This window comes from Mycteria americana, chromosome 8 (genome assembly GCF_035582795.1).
Source record: "Mycteria americana isolate JAX WOST 10 ecotype Jacksonville Zoo and Gardens chromosome 8, USCA_MyAme_1.0, whole genome shotgun sequence".
NCBI lineage: Eukaryota > Metazoa > Chordata > Aves > Ciconiiformes > Ciconiidae > Mycteria > Mycteria americana.
Genome location: NC_134372.1, coordinates 7,245,296 through 7,273,016, shown reverse-complemented (window position 1 = coordinate 7,273,016; position 27,721 = coordinate 7,245,296). Strand labels below are relative to the sequence as shown.

Below are 27,721 nucleotides of genomic sequence, written 5' to 3'. Positions count from 1 at the left end.
GCCTCCTCCCCTCCCCTCGCCCGGCACGGGCAGACCGGCGGCCGGCGCTCCCCCGCGGCGGCGGGCGGGCGGCATGAGCGCGGCGCCCTGAGGGGCCGGCGGAGCGCGGCTCGCCCCGAGCAGCCTCCCCCGGGGGCCGCGGCCGGCGGATCGGACTCGGCTGGGGCCTGCCATGACTCCCCTGGCTCCTCCCATGGCATGAGCCCGTGCTCTCCTCCCCCCTCCGCCTGCTTTTGGTCGTTCTCCGCTCCTGGGCTGTCAGATGGGATAAAATACACCCGGGCGTGTGGGGCTCGGCGCTGCCGCGAGGGAGCGAGGGGAGCGGCGGAGGCAACCGCTGACGGCCGTCGGCTCGCCCGGAGTCGAAGATGAGCTGGCGGTGGGTTCGCCAGCACCGGAACGGCGGCTCCTCCGTCCTGCTGCTGCTGCTGCTGCTGCTCTGGCACTGCCGGGTCCGGCCGGCCGGCGCCGACAACGCTAGCCAGGCGTACTACACCGCCCTCATCAACGTGACGGTGCTGAGCCCCGAGCGGGGCGGCCCCACGCTGCTGAGGATCGACCGCGGCCGCTACGGGCAGGATTCCCCTAAGGTGGAGGTCAAGGGCTTGCTGGTGGCTCCCGTCCCCATCAACGGAGGTAACGCTTCCCTCGCAGCCGTCGGTCGCTTGCCGTCGGGTGCCTCCTTTGCAGGGTGGTCGGCCTTTGTCTGAGCTTTGCAGACTTTCCTAGAGAGCTCTGACAAAAGACGAGGGAGAACTTGCCCACAGGAAAATAACAATAATTTTAAAAATCCATGATCTGAGAGTGCTGGCTTTAATAACGGCTCTGCAAAGCATGATGTGTTTTCCAGCATGGATCCCAGTAGGTTAGTCATACTGAGCGATGAAGGTGTTATTTCTAAACTAATGACAGAGAGTCGGTAGCGATAGTTAACAGTATTTGGTTACAGCCTTGCCGTGAATCTCAGAACAGCTGCATAGCTGTCTCCCTGTGATAGCTATGCATCTGGATGGCTTTTGCAGCTGCGTGAAGTCATGATTGTTGAGTGTACATTTCTTAAAAATGCTGTTTAAGCTGTCCATCAAGGCTTGGAGGGACTGAAGCCATCAAGCTGTTACTCTCATGGCCAGTCCAAAATGCGCTTGTTTGCAGTGCTGAACACTGTAGTGCTTCCAAATAAGTTTTCTTTTTATTAAGTGATGCTATTGTCCATCGATTGTTTTCTGACAAATGTTGAGTTTTATAGAGAACGCTGATTTAAAGAAGTGAGTATTATCTTGATTATTGCCTGAAATGAAACCAATCGCTTCAGTTGTAATGATGTGGCTTTAGTAGTATCTTATTTTGAAAACCCTTCTTGACATTATCTGAACTGCCATCTTTAAGAAATGGACCACTTGATGGATCACAGTGGTCCCAACCTGTCTCCTGGACAGTAAACCTCTCAATAATGCATTAAGTGAAATAATGTAGTCAGTTAAAACTAGACTCTAAGTGGTGAATATTAGGAGTTCTTTAAAAGAATTGGTAACGCAGAACTACTGTATTATTAAAAGCTTTTGAGAATTTACTAAATCTTAAGATCAGGAAAACACTTTGATGCTTCTTCAGAACAAAATGCATCCTGCTAGGCAGCCTGCTATAAGCTTCTAGTACGTATGAAGCAGGCTGTGCTTCAGCAGATGCTTGCCAGTTTCAATGAAACGGTTTCATTAGCTTTACAAAGTGTTAACTAGAATATATTAATGTAGCATATTTTTGGGTGGAAGGGTGAGGAAGCAGAAATCGTTGAGCAAGTCTACTGTAAAATGAGTTTCATTTGTACTTTAAATCCTACCTTTACCATGCTCTCAGAGTCAGCTATCATCTTCTTCCTGGTATTCTTCACTTAAACGCACACAAACACCAGCCACCATATGAAATCAGGAGGCTGTCCTGAAAGTGTGAGGCACGTAAACACTGTTACTGCAAGTAGTATTTTGGGGAGTTTTAAAACTGCTGCCTTTTAATATATGCAAGATCTCAAAACACTTGATTTTTTTTTTTAGCAGCTGCATTATTTGTCAAGAAAAACTTTCAATATTAATTACTTTTTAATCTGCTTCTGTAACTTTTTCTGCTTTCTTCTGATACAGTCTTCGCTAAAGTGTGATTAAAACATTGAGGGATGCTGACAGCATTTTCACTGGAAGCTAATAATGAGAGAAGAGCTAAATAAAATTCTGAGCAGTCCATAAACAGCATTTTTATACCTTACTGCTAAGTATTGTATGCTGAATAACTTCAGTGGGAAAGCACAGCAGGAATCATGGAATCGCAGACCTCAATTTCTGCAGTTTTGACATGCTGCAGTCATTAAAACTTTGCCATCAAGATTCGGTTTTGTCCTTCTGTTTGTCAACAGAAGACTGTTAAAGCAAACACTGCAGCAGTTGTCTTCCTTTAAAGTTCTTCTGAATTGTTCTACATGGGTTGTTATATAGTATACGTTTTATTTGAATTTTGCTGAGGTGCACTTCACGTGGCTTAAAAATATGTCATGTAGTAGGAAAGACTGGAATATTTTATGCATTAAGACATTCTTGAATGCTTAAGGGTCTTATGTTTATATTCTTCTGCCTTTTTACATATAGGTTTGATAAAAGACAATGCTGTCTTGCCAAAAGTAATTGCTCTAATGCCTTTTTATCAGCCTGTTAATATTGCTGTAGAACTTGTTGGCAGAATATTTTTTTCTAATAGCTCTTAACATAAGTAGCTAGCACTGGCCTCTGCTGTTAGAGCAGTAAATGTTCTACCCCAGTTCTCATGTATCCTAAGAAGAAAAGGACTCTACAACTGTTAGCAGCTATGTTTGAAGATACCTTGACTTTGAAACTGCTTTGATGTCAAGCATCCACCCATTCATGGGCTGTCCCTTGAAATTTCCATGAACATGGGTAATCTGTTAGCACCTTGATGGAGTAGACTGGGGCATCTAAATTTTACAGCTGAAATGTCCTTAATGTTACATTTTTGCATGCTGTGTTAAGATCCCTTATTCATTGCCTGCAGGGAAATAAATTAATTTACTAATTCAAGATTTAGGGCCAATGATCTGTTGCTGAACATACACCATTTGTAGTAGCACAGCCTGTGATTTTAAGTGTTGTGCTCTGCGATGTTTGTTGTTAACTTGTTGGGCATATTCAAGAACACATTTTATATACTACTTTTTGAAGTTGCCAGTCCCATGTGATTACCCATCCTTTAAATCTCAGTGCAGAATGATATATTCAGTCACTTCTCCTGTTTCTTTAGCAGAATTTCCTTAATCTAATTCAACCTTGTCATGTTAATACATGTATTCAAACTCTTTCCCTGTTCTTTTTATAGACCCTTGTATGAAATTGATACTGGCTTTCACAGGCAATGTTCCCCTGGAAGTGATATGGCAGTAATTTGTGTGACCGCTTGTGAATGTGACTTGAGAAAGTCTAGCTCCAGCAAGCTGTCGGTCACAGTTGGCTGCTGGGTGTAAATACAGCACCTGTGTACGCATATCTTTCCAAGTGCATTAAATGCATGGTAGCAGCAGAGTTTCTCTATTAATCTCTCTTCCGTTCTTCCACTTCTAGTTCCTTTTCTTACTTCCTCTAACTTGTTAATCTTTTGTCATGACTTAAATAATTTCTTATTCAAAGAGCATTTTAAACAGCTTCTGGATACGAATGCTTACAGATTATCAAAAAATGCTCCTCTCCTTCTGCATGGAAGGATAATAGTGAAATGCATTTTCACAGCCTGATGTAGCTTTTCTGATAGTTTAGTTCAGATTTGTATCACCTCTTTGGTGAGGTTACTGAGCACTTTCGATCCCTTACTCTGTTGTTTGTGACTTTGTGGAACCAGCCACTTCAGCCCGGACTTCTCACAGTGGGTACTTGTGGGCAGTGTCTGTACATGGACTGTGTAAGTGTTCAGCCCTGTGCCACTCTAGTGACCTCTGCTTTTGAGCATCTTTGGTATTAGGTGCCTGACAGCAGTTGTGGTGCTCACCTTTAGGTGTCAGGCATATTCCTCATGCTATGACAGACCAAGCTAGAAGCCATTGAAAACTCACTTCAATGATTCTTGGTAGAAACTGCAGCACTTTGTGGCTTAGTTCCCTCAAAAATGTTCTCTATGCTGAACAGGACTTTCCTGTAACTGTTGGGTCTGGGTTATTGCATGTCGTTCTGGGTTTGGATACACAGTTGAGGACTGGAAACGTCAGTCCTGTGTGCTCTCAAAGTCCCCTCGCAGATGGTCGGACCTTGCTGGGAGGTGAGGTTTTTTGCACCTTGGCTAGCTTGGGTAGCTGGGAAGCCGGCAGGTTCATTAGTACTGGAGATGGGACTGATAGGAAGTGAAACAGCAGCAGACTCAAAGCTAAACTTGAAAATATTAAGACTCACTGAGCCAATAGGTCAGGAATGAGGGGGGATGGAAAGGGACTGGAGTCGAAAGGGCTTGTGGGGAGGTGATGGCTGAATGAAAGCTGCATTGGAGAAAGAACTCGTAGACAGGGGAGATCTCTGCTGAAGGGGTAGTAAGGTTGTGGCTGGGCAAGGAGACAGCATTTGAGGAAACACTTATGTTAGAAAAAGGTGGAAGTGGGGAAGAAACAATATTGGCATAATGTTAGGAATGGAGGTATATCTTGTGCATGGTACTGTAACTATAGCATTTTGTAGCATCTGAAACTTCATAAACATGTTGTGTGAACAAGTTTTAGCTGCAGAAGGCTTAAACCAGCAGTTTCCTGGTAACTGCAGAGCTTTAGGTAATGTTCAGACAGAATTTTGTGTTCCTTTCTGGCCCAGAATCCAAAATTTGCAACAAGCAAATGTATCAATAAATATAGAGTAGTGGAAGAAAAATCTTGTGCATGCATCCATCCTTTACCGTTGGCCTCAGTATCCAGCTTAATTAAGTAGTCATTAGTTGGTAACAAAAGTGTGGAGGTTATATATTGGAGTTTGTAGCCATAATTGTAGTATACTTACTGAACTAACAAGATTAAATCTGAACTATTACAGGACTCTTCTAAGCTTCAGTGATTTTCTTTTGTTTAACTTCTTCCCTGAAACAAGATTACCTCTTGTTCAAAGAGTTTCTTTTAGTGTTAAAGCCAGCTTTAGTCAAAGCAATTACCTGAAATACCTCTTGAAAATAAAATATCGCTGTACATAATTCATTGATACAGCTTTTAAAAAGTGGAAATTATAACTGGCTTGAATAAGGACTATATTGATAATAACACAAGTAGTAATGCGTTGAAAGAAAGGATGTATATTACATGTATTAAATCCCAGCGGGATAGCAAATAACTAGTACCCTTCCTTGAAATAAGAAAGAATCAATGCTGCTGTGTTGCTTCTGTAAATTTCTCAGCTGAATTCCTTTTCTGGAAATTTTATCACAGGATTGTAATTAATGCATTGCACAAGGCTGGCTGTTTTGCCAGTCAGGTGTGCTACACCGCACCTGCCCAGGCAGTGCCTGCTGGAGGGAGGGAATGCTTTGGGGCACAGGCTGCATGGGACTGCATCTTCCCGGCTGCTGTGCTCTTTCCCAACGAGTCTCTTGATCTGCTGTCCCTCAAAATATTGATGCTGTCTCTCCACCTATTGTATCACACTGAAGGTCAGACTTTAAAATGATTTCTGTATGTGTAGCTGAGACAGGCCAGCTCTGGCAACTGGTGCTGGCCTCAGAGAGTGGAGTATTAGCTGAGATGCAATCAATGTCAAGATAGTTGACCTTTAAAAAAAAAAAAAGCATGGAATAAAATAGTTAATGCCCAGGGTGTGGGATCATAGCACTGGCTTTTTTCTGTGAAAAGGGGACAAAGTCTGATAACAGTCAATGCAGCAGCCTTGGCTGAAGTGGGACGTCACGGCTGCAGGCAGGTATGTGCTTACTTCTGACACAGCCTCTGACAGCTGAGCTGTTAATTTAATTTTTGCTCCCACAAAATGGCTATCCTTCTTATAGGGAGAAGGCTAAAGGACCTGGTCAAGCAATTGGAAAAGATGAGGAGGAAAGTACTGTTGCTGTTCTAATGTAAGCCTGCCAATACTTGTTCAGTAGTTGAGGAAGCCTGGTTGGATCTATTGCATTATTAACTATTTCTTTCACATGAATCCCTAAAATGTTGTCACAAACGTTAGTCTTTCAGCACGGAGGGCTCTTGAATTTAAAAAAAATGCTTAAGGAGAAACAGTTATATGCAAGTTGAGCAGTCCTGTGTGTTCTGCAAGAGGAAACTGAAGCTCTCCTAAAGTTGAGAACAAAATGTAGGTACTTAAATCGCAGCTGATCCTTCCATAAAGAGGCTCTTCTGTGGTGTTGGGGCTTACAGTAGAAAGGGAGATATTTACAACAACATTGTACATAGCTCTCTAACCCAGCAGGCTGCCACTTCTAACAGAAAATTGTTTTTTTGCCAATACATTCATGGTACATAGGTAGACATGGAGAAAGGAAAGGCGGTGTAGTAAGTTATATTACAAATAAGCCAGAAGAGTAGCACACCTATAAGGAAATGTACTTAGATGGCTTTCTGTATGCTTATATCTTCTGAAATTATGAAATGACATGAGTGACTTCCGATCATATCTTTTTATGTGCAAGTGATTTGTTTTAGAATAACTTTAATTTAATGTGAAGTTGCTTTTCATTCTGGTATGGACATCATCCAGGTAATACTTGCAAGCCCTAGTCTTTTAGATCCTAATTGGACTTTGGACAACGGAGCATAGATGGCATGATAATGGAGAGCTATCGATGACGATTCTTGCTGACACTGTTTATCTGTGTCCCTTACAATGCCAACTGATGTGCCTGGTACGTTAGGTGTATAGCAGGTGTTTTATTTTAGCCAGCTTGCTATGCTAGAAGGGTGACCATAATTATAAGACACTCACTCTTTTCTGAGTGTATTAAGTCTATTGAAAAGACAAGCAGAAAAGCTCAAGATTTTCCACTATTGTTCCTGAATTTTATTTAGTTAAAAGATTACTTAACACTTGTGTGGTGTAAATAGGATTGTCCTGGTTTCAGCTGGGATAGAGTAAATTTTCTTCCTAGTAGCTGGTCTAGTGCTGTGTTTTGGATTTAGGATGAGAATGATGTTGAAAACACACTGATGTTGTAGTTGTCGCTAAGCAGTCAAGGACTTTTCAGCTTCTCATAGTGGCCTGCCAATGAGTAGGCTGGAGATGCACAAGAAGCTGGGAGGGGGCACAGCCAGGACAGCTGACCCAAACTGGCCAAAGGATATTCCATACCATATGGTGTCATGCTCAGTATAGAAACTGGGGGGAGTTGGCCGGGAGGCGGAGATTGCTGCTCAGGGATGGGCTGGACATCAGTCGGTTGGTGGTGAGCAATTGTTTTTCATTTGCATCACTTGTCTTTCTTGGGGTTTATTTCTCTCTCTTTTTGTTATTTTGCCTTTAATTACAGTTTATTATTAATAATAATATTTTATCATATTATTTTATTTCGATTATTAAAGTGTTCTTATCTCAACCCACAAGTGTTCTCACTTTTACTCTTCTGATTCTCTCCCCCATCCCACCTGGGGGGGGTAAGCGAGCAGCTGTGTGGTGCTTAGTTGCTGGCTGGGACTAAACCACTACAAGGATACTAACGTAAAGAAAAGTGGGTTGTGACTTTTTACTAAATCTCAAGTGACTTGCAGTTATTCAGTTCAGGTTTATATAAAGCAACCAGATTTTCCTTAATGTTTTTGTGTTACTTAAATAGTGCTAAAACGATATTGTCAGCTGTTAATTTTTCATCAGGACATACTGAATCCACCTCATCAGGAACAACGTGCTGTATGCATTTGAGTGGTGTTTGTTGGTCTATATCTGGAAAGCGTTTATCTCTTACTATCTTGTTTCCTAATCCTGTTGCTCTATCCAGTAATGTTTCATAGCTCTGTCCACAGCTGAAAGAGACTTTGATCTCTACTGTGATAGAAAATTTTGGACTACTTTTCCCATAGATGTGGTTTCTGTTATCTTTTACTACTTTCTCTGTCAGTTTTTAAGCTAAAAATTTCAAGCCATACAAATTCAAAGGTGCCTACATAAATTTTTGTAAAACTGAACTATGTAACAGACTTTTGAGAATGCTGCCTCGCTTTTCAAGGTGCCTTTTGCCTTTTATTGCTTTTATGACTTTTCATTCTAATAGCCCATTACCCTATTTTTGTGGCCATTTTTGTTTTCACATGGTATTTTAGTTTTGAGCATGATTGTACTGAAGCAAACTGTACATAATCCATAGGATTACTCCTCTTCATCCCATATATTTTAAGTAAATTTATGTTGGCCATTGTGTCTACTTTCAGAGTTAATTTTGGCAGTTTGGGGAAATTCTGTGGAATTGTGGCCGTTTATGGAATTGTATTTTCCAAAGGATGTGTCACACCTGAGATTCTTGAATCTGACTTCACTAGAGAAGGATGGGATTTTTAGCTTTCAAGGCTTGAGAAACTTTCCTATGACAGTCTGCTGGTGCTTTCCCCTTCCCGCACTTTTAAGTGGAAATGTTCTGAACAAGGGGGAAGTATGCATTAAACAGTAAACTGCTTTTATCTTAACAGAGGCCATCAAGATTGATTGCACATGTGCTATGTTCTGGGTCTATCACATTTTCAAAAAGAACTGTAATTCCTTTAAAAAATTCCTTTAAATTTAAGACTACAAAAACAAGCTACAAAAGTGCAGTTGATATGCAAGTGCACCCCTGTGATCATTGCTGTTCATGATGGCTGTCACCAGTGCTCCAAAACAATGTGTGTGGATCAGTGCTAGCTAGCAATTTCCAAAGGGATTCAAGTCATAATGTCAGAGCAATGGAAGAAAATACTATAAAATTTGGCTTCAGGCATTTATATTTCAGATTTTTTCCCCCTCATCCCTGTATAAAACAAAAGCACAAATACAAAAATACAGCAAATTAGCCCTCCATGTCTGAAATGTCTAATGCAGCCTTGAAAAACAATTGTGAAAAGGATGTGCTTATATCGGGCTCCCCACCCTCCTTCCAGGGGAACAGGGAGAGGCACTTCTTGTCCAAATTAAGAGATGCAACGACTTCCTGTACAACTGCCACAGGATAGATTCGTCTGCACTAGTTTTCTTCAGGCAAGCAAAAGATTTTCTTTCTTGTTTCAGAAAAGATCCTTTAGCTATTTGGATCTCCTTTGGTTTAGGTTTTAACCTGAGCTATGTTAAGTTGAGAATGCTTAAAAAGATCTTTTGTTTTGTTTCCAGCTGATGTGTTAAACTGGATGTTTTTTGTGGTAGGCCTTTTGCTGAAATCCCATAGTCTGTGCTGAAGAACTCACTTCTTTAAAAGGAAAATTTTATGGGACACTTCATTTGAATTGCTCTTAGGATCTGTAATGTTTTCAGAGCTATTACACAAATAATTATTTTTGTCTTGAAAAATCACTGTTTATCCCAACCATTTTTAGTAGCCAAAGATTCAAACACCAAGCCAAAGATTGGTGTTTGAAAGGGTAAATATATTTGTGTTGTAAGTTACTGTTGGCTCTAAATTTCTAAAATCCTTTAATGATATGACCAGTGTATCAGACTAAACTGCGTGTTTCCAGTTGTGTAAACAGAAATGTCTTTCATCAGTTTCAGCTGCTGTACTGTGGAGCTGTCTTCTGCCTTGCATTTTGTGCCTTTTGTACCTCGCTCTGTGTGGGTTTGGGTTGTTGCAGGGTACATTACAGTGTCAGAAAGGGCAAGAGAAGAACTGTGCATACTGTTGAATTCGGACATCTGGCGTTTGCCATTTCTGTTACTCTTCCTTTATACCATCAATACCTGTTTAGCTGACAACTTGAGTGCATGGTGTTTGCAAAACCATTTGTTTCTCTCTGAATTTGAATGCACTTCCTTGTAGACAAAATGTGCATACATAAAAAGCTGATGTTGGCTGCTGGGGTTTTACAAGATTGGCTTTTAATATTGTCCTTTCTTACAGTAGCCTGCACATGGCAGATAACTCTGAAATCTTGTTTTCACAACCCCCTTTGTTTAGTTATACTTCCCACTGCAGTGATATTTATGACTACATTAGAAAGAAAGAAAGAAAAGTTATGCTCCCCAGAATGACTGATAAACAGCTGTTTCATAAATGTCTATAGCATATGAACCATATTCTAATGTTTTTCAGCCTGTAGGCAGGTATTGATTCACATGTAAATTCATAGTTCTAGCTGCCCTAGAGTTAAAAATAGCTTGTGTTAGTGAGCCTAATTCTCGGGCATATAGTCACAGCTTTCAATGTGCGAGATGTTTTTTTTAAAGGCTTTTTTCATAAGAATTTAGCTTTAGGCATAAGTTAGCTTTAGGCTTTATTAGTGGCTTCCTAGTGCATAACAGTTAAGTAATTCAGCAAAATTTGGAGTTAGGTGGTTGTTTTTCTTTTTTGCCTGTTTGAACAAATTGCCATCTGTGTAAACGTATTTCCCATTTCAGTTGCAGATCGCCTGGGCTGTGACCCTCGAACACGTTTCCAAGTGCCACCAAACACCAAGCAGTGGATTGCTTTACTGCAGCGAGGAAACTGTACATTTAGAGAGAAAATACTGCGAGCAGCTTCACATAATGCCACAGCTGTGGTCATTTACAACAATATATCCAGTGAAGAACCTGTCACGATGACTCATCAAGGTAAATAAAACAGAATCTCTTTCACTATAATTCTTTTTTGCCCAAGTACTCTTTTGCCATATAAACTATTGCTAAAGAGCTCTTGGCAGTGCACAGATGATGCTATTTGAAATAGCCTGTTCTCTAATGATGTTTACATGTGTGCAATACAGCAAAATAAACCAATAATTCTGAAAAGTTATTTTCCTTTGGCATACATTTTATCCAATGAGGAACATTTTCCTCTGCCGTGGGGATATGGGTGTTTTGGAGTGAGGAAATATCTGTAAGATCTTAGGAGTAATCTATTTCAAACCTTGCTGAAGAAGAAAAGCTAACATACAATGGAAGGTCTAGAATTTTACAAAGCATCTGTACCTGAAGAATTTTTATAGTAGCATGTCTTCAACTGGCTGTTATGGTGGGGGCTTTCAAATGTTAACAGTTATATCAGGATCTGAGCTTGCATGCTTTTTTAAATGAGTTTACAGAGAGTTCTCTTTCTCTACGATGTGTCTTTGAGTGCCATACAGGAATGAACAAAACTTAATGATTCGGAGAGCAGTTGCCTCTAAGTTGTGTAGAATTAGACTATTGCTGGTCTAGAGTAATGAGGAAATTCTAGACTTCTACTTTTTTAGGGCTATCTGTGTAAAATTTTGCTGTTACTAGTGAGTTACTTCGGCTGGTGGGATCCTCATACATAAAAATTTTCTTTGGTTAAAAATTATTTTCACAATTCTGATAGCTACATTTTTCATTTTCCCAGAAGGTTTTCTCAATTTGGAGTTATTTAGCTTAATCAGAAAAGGCATATTTCTATATTTGATGGCTGTACTGCTGGCTGTTTGGGGTTTTTTTTCCTAGATTATTTTCAGTCCTTTTTCTTTAAGCCTAGGGGGTTGCTTAGAAACTGGAATTTCCTAATTATTGCTCTGCATATTGTCACACAATTGGAATTGAATTCTTTTACTAAAGTGCTATGGTTGCTTCTTTCTCTCTTTTACGAGTGAAATGTCTTGTGGCTTCTTCTGGTTTTGTGGGCTTTGACTTTCCCAATTCTATATACCACAGGAATTTTCCAGGGAGATTTTGACCCCTGTGTGGTAATTTAAAGCCTGTTGATGATCCATTTTTATTTTAGGTACCTTCCCTAGACATTTTTGCCAGTAATCTGCAGGCAAAAAGTCCCATATTCTAGTGAAATGCTTTTTACCACCTTCCTTTTGTAGTTTTTTGCCCCCTCTCTCTGTGCTGATGTAGTACCCTCCTAAACCTTCAGCTCTGGTCTCTCTTTGAAATACCTGTAAGGTTGTAAGGTCCACAGTCTCTGCTTAGCATACCTTCTTTCTTGTAATGCTGTTAGATTTGGCAGGTGCTTTCATAGCAATGGGATGGTGTCTGTCTTTTTATTAGGAAATCCTAGTTCACTCAGTGTTTCAGCTCTGAAGACCAGTGTGTTGCCTTTGAAACTATATCAATAGGTCCACTGGTTCTGGTAGGTTGAAATAATGTCTCAAGTTATAAAACATGAGAGCTGCTGTGGGTAGAATGGTGCCTTGTAAGCTAGTCAGGCAACTGTTTGGGTGCTTGATATTTGGAAAAAAGCTAATACTGTCTTCAGCATGTTGATTTCCAAATATGTAGTCTTACTCATGGCAAGCTTTAAAAAAAAAAACGTGATTACTGGAGTTGATGCATATTTTGAGTATTTGAGATACTGGTTTTTAGCTGCATGTACTCAGTCCCTGGTATACTGGAATCTCTGTCACTGATTTGGGCTGTAGGCACTATCTCAAAATTAACATTGGACTTGAAGCATTCAAACTACGCAACAGACTACAAGCAATTATCTAGAACTGAAGTACCACCTTGGCACCACCCTGTAATGAAGGGGAAAGTCGGTCCACAGCTTTTGTTTTGATTGCATTATGGTCATGTAAGCGATCTCCTTAGCAATCTGTGCTTTGCAGAGCTTCCTATAAATAACTTCCTGTTTGCTTGATGTAAGAACTGCAAGTGTGTGTAACTGAGATGTAGACTAGCCCTTTGGTGTTAGCCTCAGCACAGGGAGGGTTTGGGATCAAGCATTCCCCTCAGTGAGAATTATTCCAAATGGCATATAGATTCATGAACGTGTGCTTACGTGATGAGCCTGTTCAAACAAATGTGTGTAAAGCAGCCTTACACACATATAAGGCACACTCTGGTCGTCTTTTTTCTGCCTTTTCAACCATATGACTGGTTGCATGCTTTTTAGGTGGTGAACGACCACATCATCTGCTAATTAGATATTCCGGTGTGCTACATCTCTTCTCTTTAATATTTTCTATACCTAAAGGTGAGGAGGAATTGACTCTGTGTATTTGATAGCTGTTCTGCTGATGATTCAGCTAAATATGTGTTAAATAGAGTTGATATAAAGTGAAAATGAAGGTGAGCCACCAAGTTGGTTGTACTTCCATATGATGTCTAGGGCTGTGCAGTATTCCTCTATTCTTTTAAAAATGCATTCTTCACAAGACAATTTTTTTTTTTGCAACTGTATTATGATGTCCGGGTTCACAGCTCTACGTTTTCTTTCCGTAGACTGGTGAAAATAGACCTTGTGTCATTTTATACCAGTGTAACATAATTTTTGTACCGCTGCATACCAAACCTTAGGAATATTCTGTCTTCCTGGTGAAGCAGAGGGGAAAGCGGCGGCTGCTGATAATGCACATTCTGTGAACTGCATGCTTTCCTACTTTGATATTTGCATGAATTCCAATCACCAGCTTAGGCAATGTCTGTGCTAAAAATAAGTAAAATATTATATAGATTTATGTATGTTGCCCACCTGCAGAGAGGTGATTCCCTATGAAAAGAGCTCAGTAAGCAGTTCTCACCTATGGGATTAATATTTTATCCAAGTTATTTTATGCTTGAACACACAGTTGAAAATTTTAATCTTTAGGAAATTTGTTCGTACTCAACATATTACTTAGCAGAATATAAATTCCTTCTGGTGGCTAGATAACAACTGTCACTCTTGAATCAGTCCATCATCACTGTGTCAAATTGCTGTTTCTATTGCTAATACCAGAATTTGCTTTTTCTTGTGTGATAGTCTCTGCCCCTTCAACTTCAAGCTGAGTTTTAAAGTAGGTGTTGACCTTAAGGTATATATTTCTGTTAATGTTATTTGCAACATTATTTTCTTTTCTCTGTGTATATCCTTGTATATATTACTGTGTGCATGTAAAATAAACTTACTTTACACATTCTTGTAGATGTCCTTTATCAACCTAAGTGAAGGACGTCTTCCCAAGCGTACGTTATGTTAGACTATGATATCACTGGCAGGAAGGCAGTTTTATGAGTGGTTTTGCTTGCTACTTCTGTTAAAGCAGAACAAATATTGTCTAATGTAAAAAAGAGCCTATGTGGTAGAGAAAATATGTAGTAGCTGTCTCCTTTATAATCAATTATGGGAACAGGAAGGAAATGCAGGTAAAATAGCATTTTAATTCTTCTTGTGTTTGTGTGTGGTCCAGACAGTCCTGTCAAGTACAAAATAGTTAAATTTTATATTGAACTTCTCTATTAAAATCTAGACTTTTATTTGGATTTATAGAAAAGAATATAAGTCAAAGAAGCCTCTAAAGTTAAAATTTCATACTCAGAATTTATGGAACAAATATAAACAGAAAAATATAAACAAATACAGAAGAGAGTGTCAAAATGAAGCTGCTGGATTCCAGTAACTACTGTTCATCAGCGCTGAAGAAATTTCCTGAAGTATTTAAACAACTTCTAATATAATACCTTTTTCAGAGGATTTACCTGATACAGATAAATCTTGTAAAGTCTTTAGAACAAGCTGCAGACATCTGATCAGGATCAATCTTCATTGCACTTCTGAAGGAACGATGCATTAGTTTTCTGCAAGAAGGTGTTTCTGTTCTGTGATGTGCACAGAAGATGCCGTTCCCCTGCTGTAGTGCTGTGGGAGAGCTGCCCAGCACTGGCTCCCAAGAACAGTTTCGTTTCAAGGGGAGGGTTTCTGATGGCCCTCTATTCGCTTAAAAAGCATGCTAGCACAGGAAGCAAGGTCTGTACTTGCTTTGAACTGTGATAAAACTGAGTGTATTTATGTGGATTATTTTAGGTCACTGGGTCAGAGACAGGACGGACAGAAAGTAATTTGGAGTTGTTGCCATCTAATGGCTATTCCATGTTCTTGCCCTAATGCGGAGTGGGTAGAGTAGACTGCAGAGATCTGGCAGTCGAAATGCCACTCTCCTCTGTTGTGGCACTCTCGCTGCGTGCAGCACATCTCTTCCTCTGCTGCTTGCCTTTTTCTCACAAATGTCTCTTTACGTAACTGTAAGCTGAACTGATGCATGAAAGATATGGCAGGGTGCGTTGCAGACCATTTTGCACAAATGTGTGCTGACAAATATTTCAGCTCTGTACCAAATCCACTGCAAAACTTTCCCTGGATTACTGAGACCTACTTTTAATCCACAGCTCAAAACTAATTTTATTGTATATTACAGTATTGTTAGTATTATTCATTTACCCTGGAGTATTAGTGAAAAGGAAGGAGAGATGAATCATTAAAGTTGAAGCTTTAAAAAAGGCAAAACAATCAATAGTCTAACCATAGTTTACATATCTTTGATCATTTTATATTGTTTATTGTTTATATTTGCTAATTGAAAATGTGGGGAACAAGTGTCAACAGCATTATAGTTAATGCTGTTTCCCACTGCATTTCTTGGAGGTGTATCCATCAGGAGAATCTGTCATACAGTAGATGGAGGTGTCTGACACTTAACGAGATGTGGAGAGGAATGTGTTTGAAGCACAGATTCTGGACCATAAGGAAGCACTTGTCTCTTCAATATAAGCCAGGGAAACCCCTTTACAAAGCTAACATACGCCTCAGTGTCTTGCAGAACTTCTTACCAGTGTTTTTGTGTGGTATATGCCTCGTCCACAACTGAAATAACAGCAGTTAGGCTCATTTTTCCTTAGCCAGCTGAAAGGGTAATTAGTTCTGTGACTGTGAAAAGGCCCACGGGACTGTTAGTGACTGTAAGTAATTACATTCTTTTCCTTATCCAAAGTCTGAGCTCCAGCAGCAGAGTAATTCCCAAAATCTATGGATTCAGTAGAATCAAATTTATGGTATTAATCTATGTATGCAATTTATAAAGCTCTAAAAATATTTTGTTTTGTCCTTGGGTAAGGCTCTCTTGCCATTTCTCTTTTGGGTTTTGCTGAATTTGTTTGGAATGACTGTCCAGATTGATGGATCTGTATGGAAGTTGTCTGTAGATAGAAGAAAATACATGAGCATCACAGGTTACCCTTATGAGAAATCCCTGGGTTTTTTAGCTCCAGTTTCCATTAGTGGGAATACAAACTGCTATCCAGAAGTAGCAAAATAGGAGTCACCTACTAGCACCTGGTCACATTACAGAATGCAAGATTATGGAGACTTTTAGTTATCAAAATCCAAGTGTGTCTTAAATTGCTGAATGGACCAGTAAGGTCACATTACATTAATATTATTGATTAATGAAGAATGTGACACTAATCAGTGATTGGGCGTTAAATCCAGATCTAAGGTGACAGATTTTGGACATTTTTCAGAAGTATATGTGAAGAAAGGTTGTTTTCAAATAAGCAGAAATATCTTTTGAAGATAAAGACTTACGTATTTCGGAAATATGTGAAATTGTGACATGAGGAACCTTTTTTCAGTAGTGTGTCATGTTACAATTACACCATTTCCCTAGTCAAAACATAATGTGACCCTTCTGCTTTTTATTAATTTACATTTGTTCAAGGTTTGAATATAAAATTTGGTCTACTTTGTTAGCATACTAATACCTTAACAGTAAAAGTGTTCATTAAATAGGACTGCCAATGCAGTTTACTCACCATAATACATAGTTAAATGCCTTGCAGAACTATGTGAATGAAATAAAAATCTGTGCACAGATTGTGGAAAGGGGATGATAAAATGATAAATTCCTTTGTACCAAGTTTTTTTTTATTCTTCCGGCATTATTTAAGTGGAATGTCCGTTTCCTTTTCAAAAAAAGTTGTAACGCAAGTAGATGCAAAGAAGCATTGCTAAAAGAGAAGAACATTGTGTGAAATGTCTGTAAAATCATTGCAACATCTGTCTGCTTTTGCCTTATCTAGGCTTGTTTTTCCCTAGTGTAAAGAACCCAAAAGGTCACATGCTTTACAAAAATATACATAAATATAATTCCCAGAAGATAAAAGCCCTTCTACAGAAAGGGAATATGCAATATAAGTAGAATAGTCAAGGCAGTCAAAAGTGAGGGGAAAAAAAACCAAACTCACTCCTGAACCCAGTGTCCTTACCATTTTAAGTGAACTCTGCTACAGCTCTGGTTCCAGAGATGTATAAATTCTGCCTTCTGGTGCTCCCCCCTTCTCAGCCCAGCCGTGAATCTGTCCTCCCGGTGCCCATCAGAAGCCTTGAAGTAGCGTATTTTTGCTATCGAAAATCAAGATGGGGCAGAGATTCAGGAACTTGTGGGAGGCTTAGAGAAGAGGTGGGTGCATCTTATAGCTTAATAAAAGGATCTTAATTCTTGTAACAGTGTTTAGTGTCACATGACTTACGATAGAAAGGAGCTCTCTGGGTGAGGGTGATGGAGAGGAAATGATCTGCAGTGAAGCTGAAGTCTAACGCCTCTCTTCTACATGCTAATGCTGTATTGTATCTTTGAGAGACTGTCAGTGGGGTCGTCTTGAGTGGGGTATGCTGGGTGTAGCAGAGACAGCTGGACCTTGTCAAGCTTGAGGAGACGCGGGGGCATAGCTCCACCATCTCATGTGTATCGGCGTGATTTGGACTTGTGAATGAAGGAGGAGGATTTAGCTGGGACTACCTGTTTTGATCTCATGCAGATTTCCCCTTAAGAAACATTTCCATGAGTGTCAGAATAGAGCAACTGGGTTGTGAAATGATGTGTCAGCAGTTGTAATCTAAATATGGCCCAACAGTTTCCTCAACTCATTTTGCTATTTAGCTCTCCTTTTAGGAACTCTTGGTCACAGTAGATTATAAAGCTGATGTAAAATATGGCAAGAACATTATACTGAAGCGTCTTTTCTTGTTTAATGAAGGAGGGCAGGCATTGGAAAGATCATTCCTGCTTAGAATATTATTATTTATCACCTGTGGACTTAATTTAATGTGCTACAGGCTAGCACAACAAGAATCAGATTGGACTTCAGTATTTGTTTTGGAGTTAATTGTGTAACACCCATCTTTGGAAAGCTACTTTTGCTGTTCCAGGTTTTCTAATCATATGCCTCAATCATATGCCTGTTTTTCTTAAAGGAGCAGAACTTTGTGAATGTCCATCACATGCCTATTAGCAGTACAGCAACGTGTGGTACGTTTCAAAATACTAAACTGTATGTAGGCATATTTAGAGGGTATAGTGCAGTGCCCTCTCTTAGCGTGGCAGAGTAAAATCTGTTGAATCTCTTTTTGCTGCAATCAAAGAAGACTTCTGAGTGTTCTTCAGACATAACTTGACTGTATTTCAGTTGCAATTCATAGAAGCCTGGTCCTCACTGAACCTGAATATCTGCTTCCTCGTCCTCTTAAGTAGACAGTCAGAATTCAAGTTTTAGCCTCAGAAGGTATTTTTTTTTTCTTCCCCAGGTTGTTTTGCATAGGTTTGTGTAGCAAAGAGACTTGTGATTTCTGTAAATATCTGCTCAGTGTTTTGGGATAGCTAGTTGTTCCACTGGTTGTGTTTAACTGATGCAGCCTGTGAAAGCCTAACTTCTACGTAACAGTTTCATGTACTGCTGTCCTCTACAATTTTCTCACGGTAGTGTTATAACATCTGTTCTAGTATCTTACACTACATAAAATAGGCATCCTAAAGTAAATGTTTACATACAGACAAGAATTCAACATTTTCAATGTTATAAAGGCAACAGGAAGAAAAATGTTTTAAAATGCTGTCCAGTCTCACTTTAAAATTGATGTATATTCTTGGCATTAAATTCTTGCCTTGCTTAGAACTAAACTGACAAATATTATGGATTTTTTCTGTTTTCAGAAAGATTTGATTTGGGACATCTCAGACAACATATTTTACTCTTGAGATTGCACTTGTGTGTTGACAGCTTGGATGTGCTCCTGTTTACTTTCTGATTAGATCAAAATAAAAATATGTGCAGCTAGACCTGTTTTAATCCCTCTGAAGATATGCCAAGGCTCCTCTTCTTGGTGTCTGCTTTTCCCAAAGCCTGTTTTAGAATGTAAGACTTATTCTTCACAATGAATTTCTCTGTTTTGTATCAGACTAAAGTTTTAAGATATCTGAATAATTTGTGTATTTTTGCCAATGTTGTTAGTACTATGGAATTTATACTTAAGCTGTGCTCCCCAAGCCCACCTTTTCTAGCGGTGCAGCTTTGCATACAGCTCAGTATGCCTTTTCCCTTTCTGTCACCTCACCTTGTGGGTTCTATGGATTATGTCCTCTGTGGCTAAATCCCTTACCTTGTAGGGGTAATTCTTGCTTCTGCCACTGCTCCCTTGCAGTTCAGATGTCTTCTGGTGTTTTCACAGAACTTGTGATCAGTCTCTCAAAACTTCATATATAACCATAGCACTTCATTTGTGCTTTCCTGTTTTCTTTGTTGACATTTTGTGGGCTCCCAAATTCTGTTGGAGTGGTTTCACTGTTACTTAATGTTATTCCAAGAAATCTGTCACTCACAGTAATAGGACCGATCCTATTCCTGGGTGCTGAATAGTGTGTGTTGCTGTGTTTTTATTTCTGATATAACATGTTCAGAAATGCTTAGCGTACATTTATGGGATTTTAATAGAAGAATAGGGAAGTCTGGTTTGTGAAGATGGGCAGTTTTATTTCCAATTACATTATCATTATGATGTTCTGATTGTAGCAGTCAAATAGGCAGTGGCAATGTCTGAATCATGGCCTGAATCCAGCCTACAAGTGACTGTCTGCACCATTCTTTACCTTTATTAGGAAGGTGGGGATTTTGTTTGCTTTTTTAAGGAAGTGCTCTGAAATTTCCACCAGCAGAATTGTTCAGATAAATGTGTGTTAAGTTTAGGCTTTTCAGAATGAAGCCATGAAAGGATTCAGTTACAATTAAATATTGTCTGCTATTTAAAGAGAGAACGATACTCTTTCGGAAGGGTGAGATGCATGCAGTCTGTCTGCTCCATGCTGTGTCTGCAGCATCAGCAGGCACTATCAAAGACTTAAGAAATTACAAGGACTTCAGCTGAAAATATCAGCCATTAGAAAAGTGCTAACCTTTGTTATGAGTATCTGACAATTCTCAGTTCTCTGCAAACCTTGTTACATCAAATCAAAATAGTTCAGTGCCTCTTACAGGTGGGCCAACACTGGCCACGCTTGGGATGGGATCTCAGATTCTGCCCTCCCCATCTGCGAGAAGGTGGTTGAAGCATTGCAGCAGTAGCAGCAGTTCAGTGCCAGGTTGCTTGGATGCCCAGGACGAATTGTCTCGCCTGTCCTTCTCCCCAGGTATTGACCAAACAGCTGCTTGGGCGGTTCACAAGCCCAGGGAAAAAAAAAAAATCAGCTGTTTGGCAGTTGCATTTTGCCAGGCTGCCATTCCCTGCATCCTCCAAGGGATGGTGGATGGAAGGTGTCTGAAGTCTGCCCTTTGAACCATGCCTGTCTTGAGCTTGGTATCCTGGCCATAGCTGTCCATATTTTGAGCTTCAAACAAATATTTGGTAGTCAGGAATCAACAAAACAAACACAAAAGGAAACAATTATCTGCTTGTGATGAGACTAGTAATTTTTCTTTGAGATGACTTTCTATTGACTTTCTAAATGTGTTCTTTTAGAATTGCTAGGTGATATGGATGGGTTAGTGAGAGAGCAAAGCAGTTTCCTTAGGAGCTCTACAGAAAACTTCTGGATGTTGCTGGTTTTCCCATCTTCTTGTTTTTAGTGTCTTCTCAGCTTTAAGTCCTCCTCTCTTCTCCTCTCCCCATGTAGTATTACACAGATTTAATGATTAATGGCAACTTCATCCCTTTTCATACATAGAGTTGTACAACTATGCTAATTAAACCTGCACATGGTAAAATTGCAAGCTAGAAAGAGCTGTCTGGGCTTGGATGATAGCAATTAAATGATTTATATTTACAGGTGTCAATATTTATCTTACACCTACTGTCTGTCCTAGCTTGTCATCTGTGGTTGAATGTGTAGTTCATTGGCTTTAGTTAGCATTCCAGCTTCTTTTCTCTGGACACTGTGTTCTTGGCTGAGGAGAGTATTGCTTTTCATAAGATTATGTAGTAAGGCTATATTCCAACTTTTACGAATGCCGTTAGTCTTTCTGTGTTCACCTGAAGATTTTTTTTCTGCTTAAGTTTCAGAAATGCAAGGTTTCAGGGTACTTAAAATAAATGAGTCAGTGTCTCCTCCTGCCCCCAATTGTTCTCAAACAGGGAGCTCTTGCTAAAATTATTTAGGGTGATGCCCCTGACAAAAATATGGATGAACCAAGTCCCAGTTTCCACTGAGCTTCAGTATGTTAAGCAGGCACAATTTATTTTTCTTTTCTGCAGTTCTCCTTGGCTCTCGCAGGGTCAGAAGCAGCAGTAGCACTTTGGCTGTTCCCAGATGAGTCATTTGGAATGCAAATCACTTTGCAGTGATGCCAGAGGTTCCCTTTGTGCTGGGCTTTATATAAAACGCATGACAGATTGTCAGCTTTGTCACATTCCCTGGGCAGCAGGGAATAGGTGGAGGCTTCAGCTTTTGATTCGGACAGAACTGGACTAGTATTGGAAGATCTTAGTCAGCTTTGCTTTGCAGACAACTGTAAATCATGTCAGAATGCTACATTGAGTGCTTCTGACTGATACTTTGATACTAACATAATTCATCAGTGCAAATAAATACCTACTGGGGAAGCTTAGCAGAACATGTGTTCTGGGGAAGTCCCCCTGCACCCTTCCCCGCCTTTCTTTACTATCCGAATTAGATATGAAGAACAGAAGTGAAGCCTAGGGAGAATATCAGGCAGTATAAATTATCTGCTCTTGACTGATCTTGCACCATCTGAGCTGCAGGGTTTGGGATTGCAGGAGCATGTGCTGCATCTACATACAGAATCTTGCAGGAAACATGGCTCTTGTCCTGTAATTAAGTGCTGCAAGTCTGGGCAGGGACTCTTCCCAGCTGGACAAATAGGAATCCAAGTAGATTTCCTCTGAAAATAAAGCAAATGGTGGATTTTTACTCTGTTTCTGAGCTTTGCTGCCTATTAAACATCTTGGTTAGTTTGCATGAAACCAAACTCAGTACATCTCAAACTGAAGTGTCTCTGGAGAGCTGGACTAAAGTGGACCTTGTGTGAATCTGTGGTATACTAGTGATTAAAAAAATTTGTATCCATAAATTGTGTTGTGTTTTGGTTGCTATTCAAAGCTTTTGAGTTACTGTGACACTTATTTCAAAAATATTCAGAAGGAAACACTGAACATTCTTTTCCTACTTAGACCCATACTACTAGGACAAGGCATGAATGTCTTTACCATTTCCATTTTAGATAAAGAAAAGTTGAAATTTATTGGGGAAAACAATTTTGGGGCTGTGGAATATTTTTTAAATTATTGTGCAAATCTTATTTTCTGACATTATCAGCTTTAATTCTTCTGGGTAGTTCTGTCGGCACAATCCACAACACTGATGTTAAGGAACTTGCTCTGAAAACTGAGGATAGTGACTGTAAAAGTTACTGTTTGGCATGCCGAATGGAAAGAGTAATGAGAGAACTTTTAAGACTGTTACACAACTCTATTAAAGCCCCCATTTTGGAAAATTATGTAGCTGTCTGGGTCTGTCACCCTGACTTACTGTGCCCTCTTTTGGGTCTTCTACATCATTTTGTGGCTACAATAACTTCTTAAAAATCAGGTATTGATTAAAAGACTTTGAACAAATTCCTTGTGTTAAAATAGGACCTCATGTTCTCTCTTCACTGTCACCCTAGGTTCTCTGTAACTCAAATCCACTCTAAATCCAGAATCTCAGTGCTGAAGTCGCTTGCATTATACAGTTCCTCTCTGAGGGAATGAGAATTGGAGCATGCAGATGGAGCAAACAGATGAGCAGACTTTGCAAGCATTTTGAAAATGGGTCTTGAAAGGGGTTTTAGTATGGGAAGCAAATAGGTCTGGATGAATAAGAATGGCATTCATAAGGCTTTTTTCTTTCTGGCTTTGGCTTTCCTTTCTTTGGACTTAAATCAGAATTGCCCTGAGTTCAAGATCCTCTTTTTTTATGGGGCCTCTGTTTTTAAAACATAGGTGCGCTCTCTGCTCTGCAGGTGATTTCGTTCTTTTTCAGCAGCCTTGTGGTTTAATTCTTTTATTACCCTTGTGCCAAGAAATTTCCCTTTGGGACAGGAGGTGGTCCCTGTCCTGAAAACTATGAAAACCAGATGGGCTACACATTCAAAATGGAGCAGATGAAGCTGACAGCCTCTTTGCGATCTTATCAAGCGTGTCTTTGTATGGGTGATAAAATCAGTACTCAGACTTCTGCCAAGTTTTTTGTTTGTTTGTTTGTTTTTTAATTTCTCTTCTACTTTGCAGCTGGACTTACTCGCTTTACTTTCACTTCTGTCTGAAGTGATGTAGGTAGAAGTTTGGCTTTGTTGCTTCTGTGCTGGAATTGTGATTTACAGATCCTTGACAACCTTGATGGCACGTGAAAGCCTCATAACCATGCAGGGGGAACTTGCATAACTCCAGAGCAACTTGTATGCAGCACTGTCTATACTAAGACCACTCTAGCAGTATCATTGAACTCATCTTCTAAATGTTTTTCTGTGAGTTACCTATTTAGGTATTCACAGCTTCAAATCTGGAGTAAATGTTCTTTTTAAAGCTAGTTCAGAGTGCACACAGTAATTATAATGTGGGAAGTACTGTGTAACCACTGGTAGAGATCTGTTACTATGTGTGGAGCTGCAGACAGTTTGCATGTTAATGCCCTAATTTGAAAATCTGGGTTTGAAGGACAAGGCATGAGTTGAGTGCCCAGTAGCATGTTCCTTGTGCCATAGATGGCTTACATTAAATTCTCTAAGTTGTCAAATGGCTTTGCATTTGGAAAATCTTGTGAGCAGCATACCATGCTAATTTTAAATGTAAATTAAATATTTTTCTCTTTTTATAGGAACTGGAGACATTGTTGCTGTCATGATTACAGAATCAAAGGTTAAGGAGATCCTGAATTATTTGGAAAAGAATATCTCTGTCCTGATGGCAATAGCAGTGGGGTCCCGTGTTCCTCCAAAAAACTTCAGTCGGGGCTCTCTAGTGTTTGTGTCGATATCATTCATTGTTTTGATGATAATTTCTTCAGCGTGGTTAATATTTTACTTCATCCAGAAGATCAGGTACACAAGTGCACGTGACAGGAATCAGGTAAGGGGATTCCTTTTTCTCCTGTAAGTTGTGGAGGTGATATTTCTGTATACAGGAGTCAATAGAGAACAAATCATTTCTAAGGAATGTCCATCAGACTAGTGTTCAGAACCTCTTTGTTCCAAGGTAGAGCATGTTCCTGGACAAGGATTTTTATATAGCAAAGACTTTTCATCCTGAGCAGCACCAGTAGAAGATCATATTACACGACAGGAAAGAATACATTGAAGCAAAATATTTGGGTTTTAATGAGTATGTCCAAGAGGAAGATAGATTCTATGTTGGCTGAATAATACATGCTGTATGTATGTTGGGAATGGCAGCGGGGGGGTGGGGGGGGAGGGAAGTTAAATTGTGAATGAACTTGTATAGTGTAGGGGAACACAGAGCTAATGTTATGAATTCTATCCATGTTATTAAGGATAGCTTTAGTAATAGTTAAGGTAAATCAGAAGTTGTATAAAGGTATTTCCAAACTATAATCTGTCATAAATATTAGGGTAAGAAAACTAAGGTGCAGAGCTGCTTAGTGATCTGCATGAACTTGCAACTTTATTCAAGATCACACTTGGTATGGACTGCCTAATCTCCTGGTCATATATTTTATGTAAAATTTTGTCCAATATGCCTTTTTTACATTCTTTTTCAACTCTGATTTGTTTAAGAACTGACTTAAGTATGGCCAAACGCTGAGATCTTGACTAAATCAAGTCATCAACTCAAATATGGATTAAACTTTAGAAGTAAATATTTTACTAGCATGGACTTAATGACCCACTGCCTCCATAGTGTGCCTTGGCTTTTATTGAGAAGGGTCGGTAAACCTCAGGAAGTCTGCTGTGCTCTCTTTCCCTTTGTATCTCTCTGTCAAGGCTAACTTAAAAAGCTGCTGACCTCTAGTTGCTGTGCCCCCTTTCCCCCTGAATTAGAGCTAATACACAGGAGCTCACTGTGAAGCAGTGCTTTGGATCTCTAAAGATGTTTTGTCAAACCTAAAACAAATGCAAACTGGTAAAGCCTCAGTTGTGACAAAGGATTTCCTTTTTAGTTTCTATAAATAGTGTCTGATGCTGCAGGTCCCATGGGCATCCTGTAGCTTTTCCGAAGGATGTCATTCTTAAATGACCACGCTGTAACCGGTACTTAGTGTGGTCCCTTGGGATGGTGAAAGTTTAAATATAACTGTTACTCAATGAATGTCTATAGAATACTAAATTGTGCCTCCTGCATCCCCTACATGGTTCTAGGCTTCTTCCAAATGTCCGTGTTTCAAAACAGTTGCTCCATGGGGAAAGGGCTCTTACGACCTTTTTTTCTTTCTTTAGATTTTTACAAAGGTCAGGAGAAACTTAATGAAAATTTTATGTGGTGTAAAAAGCTGAGCTTATTAAACTTTAATAAGAAGGTGGCGACAGCTACAGCTTATTTTTAAAGAGCTTTGAGAGCTTTCACAGAGAAGGCTGTACAGTTAGTGATGAAATAACTTGTTTTAGGCTATGATCTTGTTTTTAAGTTATGTCGAGGCACACTTTTTTTTTAAAAACAACATCAAAAACATGCTGTGTTTTGTAGATAGTGCAAGTAGATACTGGTATTTCACTTCATTACTCTTGCGCGCTTCCGCCAGAGGTATGAAACTCTTTTGCGTGTGGTGGTGGCCTTTTCTATCAAGGCAGTTCTGGGTCTTAAAAGCAAGCATATGCTGTATGCCTATGCCCTAACTTATCAAAATAGCAAATTCTGAGCATTTCCAATGTTAGCATAAAAAAGTGTTTGTTAAAATTAGAAAATGGAAGAGATGGATCTCTTGAATGGAAGAGATTAAAGTTATAGTTTAGCAAATTTATTTACATAAGAGAACGTGTATACATTTTGGGAGAGTTTTGCTGAAATATTATGCTTTAAGATTTCTTGTAGCGCATATACAATCATATGCAGTACAACTAAGTATAAATACTACCCCCAATTACTTAGTTGGTAGTGTTGAGCATTTAAGTTAAATGCCTTTTCAGCCTTGTTCCTCTCTTAGTAATCACACTTTCGGTTATGCAATGATTATCTACTCCAGCACTGTGCCAGTGTGTTCTGTGTCGTTAAGTACTCAGGCCAATATGCTTGTTCCAGGACATGTAATTTAGATTTGCTTAAATTCAGCAATTTCTCACATGTTGAAGTTAGGATGAGATTTTTGACTTCAGGAAGCATATAATTTCCCCATCCCAGTTCTGTTTCTGATGCTGCATTTCCTACATGGGTATACTTCAGTAGTTGGGACTGAGTATCCAATTCTTTTTTTTTTTTTTTTTTTTTTTTTTTTTCAAATCCATGCTGTAAAAAATATAAAATAAGAGCTGTTCTTCTGTGGAAGCCATAAAAAAAATAGTGCTTATGTAGTTCTGGAATAACAGTGGTACAGTTGGTTGTGCTGAGCTTCTGAGGTCTTTGTGTTTCTCAAATAAAAGCAGCCGCCTTAGTTTCAGTTTGTATGCAGAGAAAGTGTATGATACAGGGGGGTACACCTTATGAAGGATTTGATTTTCAACTGTATAGGAGGTGGGCGCAAAAAATGCACATTTGTTTCAAGCTGTGATGGAGGTTTTGATAGGTGCAGTTTACATTCTCAGAAACAGCCTGTCTCCTTCAAAGGCAGAGTACTTAGTACAAGAGGGAGGTGAAGGATGAAATACCTGAAATTCCCATGTTCCATCCAATGTAAGCCCAACCTGATGTCTCAGGTTCCTGAAACAAGAAGAGTTGAGCTCTGTTCCGCTCAGTGCCCCATCTCTGGGATCCCATGGAGAAGCTGGCAAAGAGCAGTTCTTTGTTGGCCGGGAACTGGGCATTGCAGTAGGAATCAGCACTTGAATTGCAGAAATGGCTCCTTCCAGCCAACAGTGGTGGTCATAAAAACAGCATAAACAACAAAAAATAGCTTGGCCTCTGCATTCAGATTGAGGTTCATCTTCAAACCAGCTTTCATTTCAGCTTTATTTAAGTCTGTATCGGCTTATTTAGATTTCATGACCCATAATTTTTTTTTTCTTTGTGAGATCCTGGTGGTTTCGGGTAATAGCAAGAGAGAAACTAGGTTACACTGAGAGGATCTCTTACATCTTAAAATAAGATCAGCCTGCTAAAGGGAAAAAAAAATTAATAATTCAAGCTTAAGAAGAGAACAAGGGGTATACTACAGCACACTGAATAAAAAGCAATATGAACAGAATATAACGGAAATCATCAGGAGGGCATGTTGCTTCAGCTTTTATCCTGTGGGCTGGGTTTGATTAGTTTTGTCACACCAATGTTGGATCACTTCTGTGGACTTTTATACGGTCCATGAGGTTTATGCCCATGCTTATCAAGTGCATTTGTGGGCTCAACTGCTGGATTTTTTTTTCTTCCTGACAAATCTCAAACTGTGGGCTTTGCTGTGTATGCTTTTTGTCTTATGTGTTGGCCTACTGCCATAGTGTGTATTGCAATGTTAGTATTGAGCCCA

At 39.6% G+C, this 27,721-nt stretch overlaps 1 protein-coding gene across 5 annotated transcripts in view; it reads left to right on the top strand.

Annotated features, from left to right (window-relative positions):
- The first annotated feature begins 55 nt into the window (after positions 1–55).
- The window catches only part of RNF130 (ring finger protein 130), a 56,242-nt gene continuing 28,576 nt past the window's right edge, over positions 56–27,721 (top strand). For 3 of the 5 annotated variants that reach the window (XM_075509410.1, XM_075509405.1, XM_075509406.1), the window contains exons 1-3: positions 223–636; positions 10,536–10,730; positions 23,972–24,222. In XM_075509410.1, the coding sequence (XP_075365525.1) occupies positions 369–636; positions 10,536–10,730; positions 23,972–24,222 (714 nt within the window). In that variant the 5' untranslated portion in view covers positions 223–368. Of the gene's footprint in view, positions 637–10,535; positions 10,731–23,971; positions 24,223–27,721 lie in introns of all 5 variants that reach the window. The other 2 variants (XM_075509409.1, XM_075509408.1) reach the window with 2 other exon arrangements.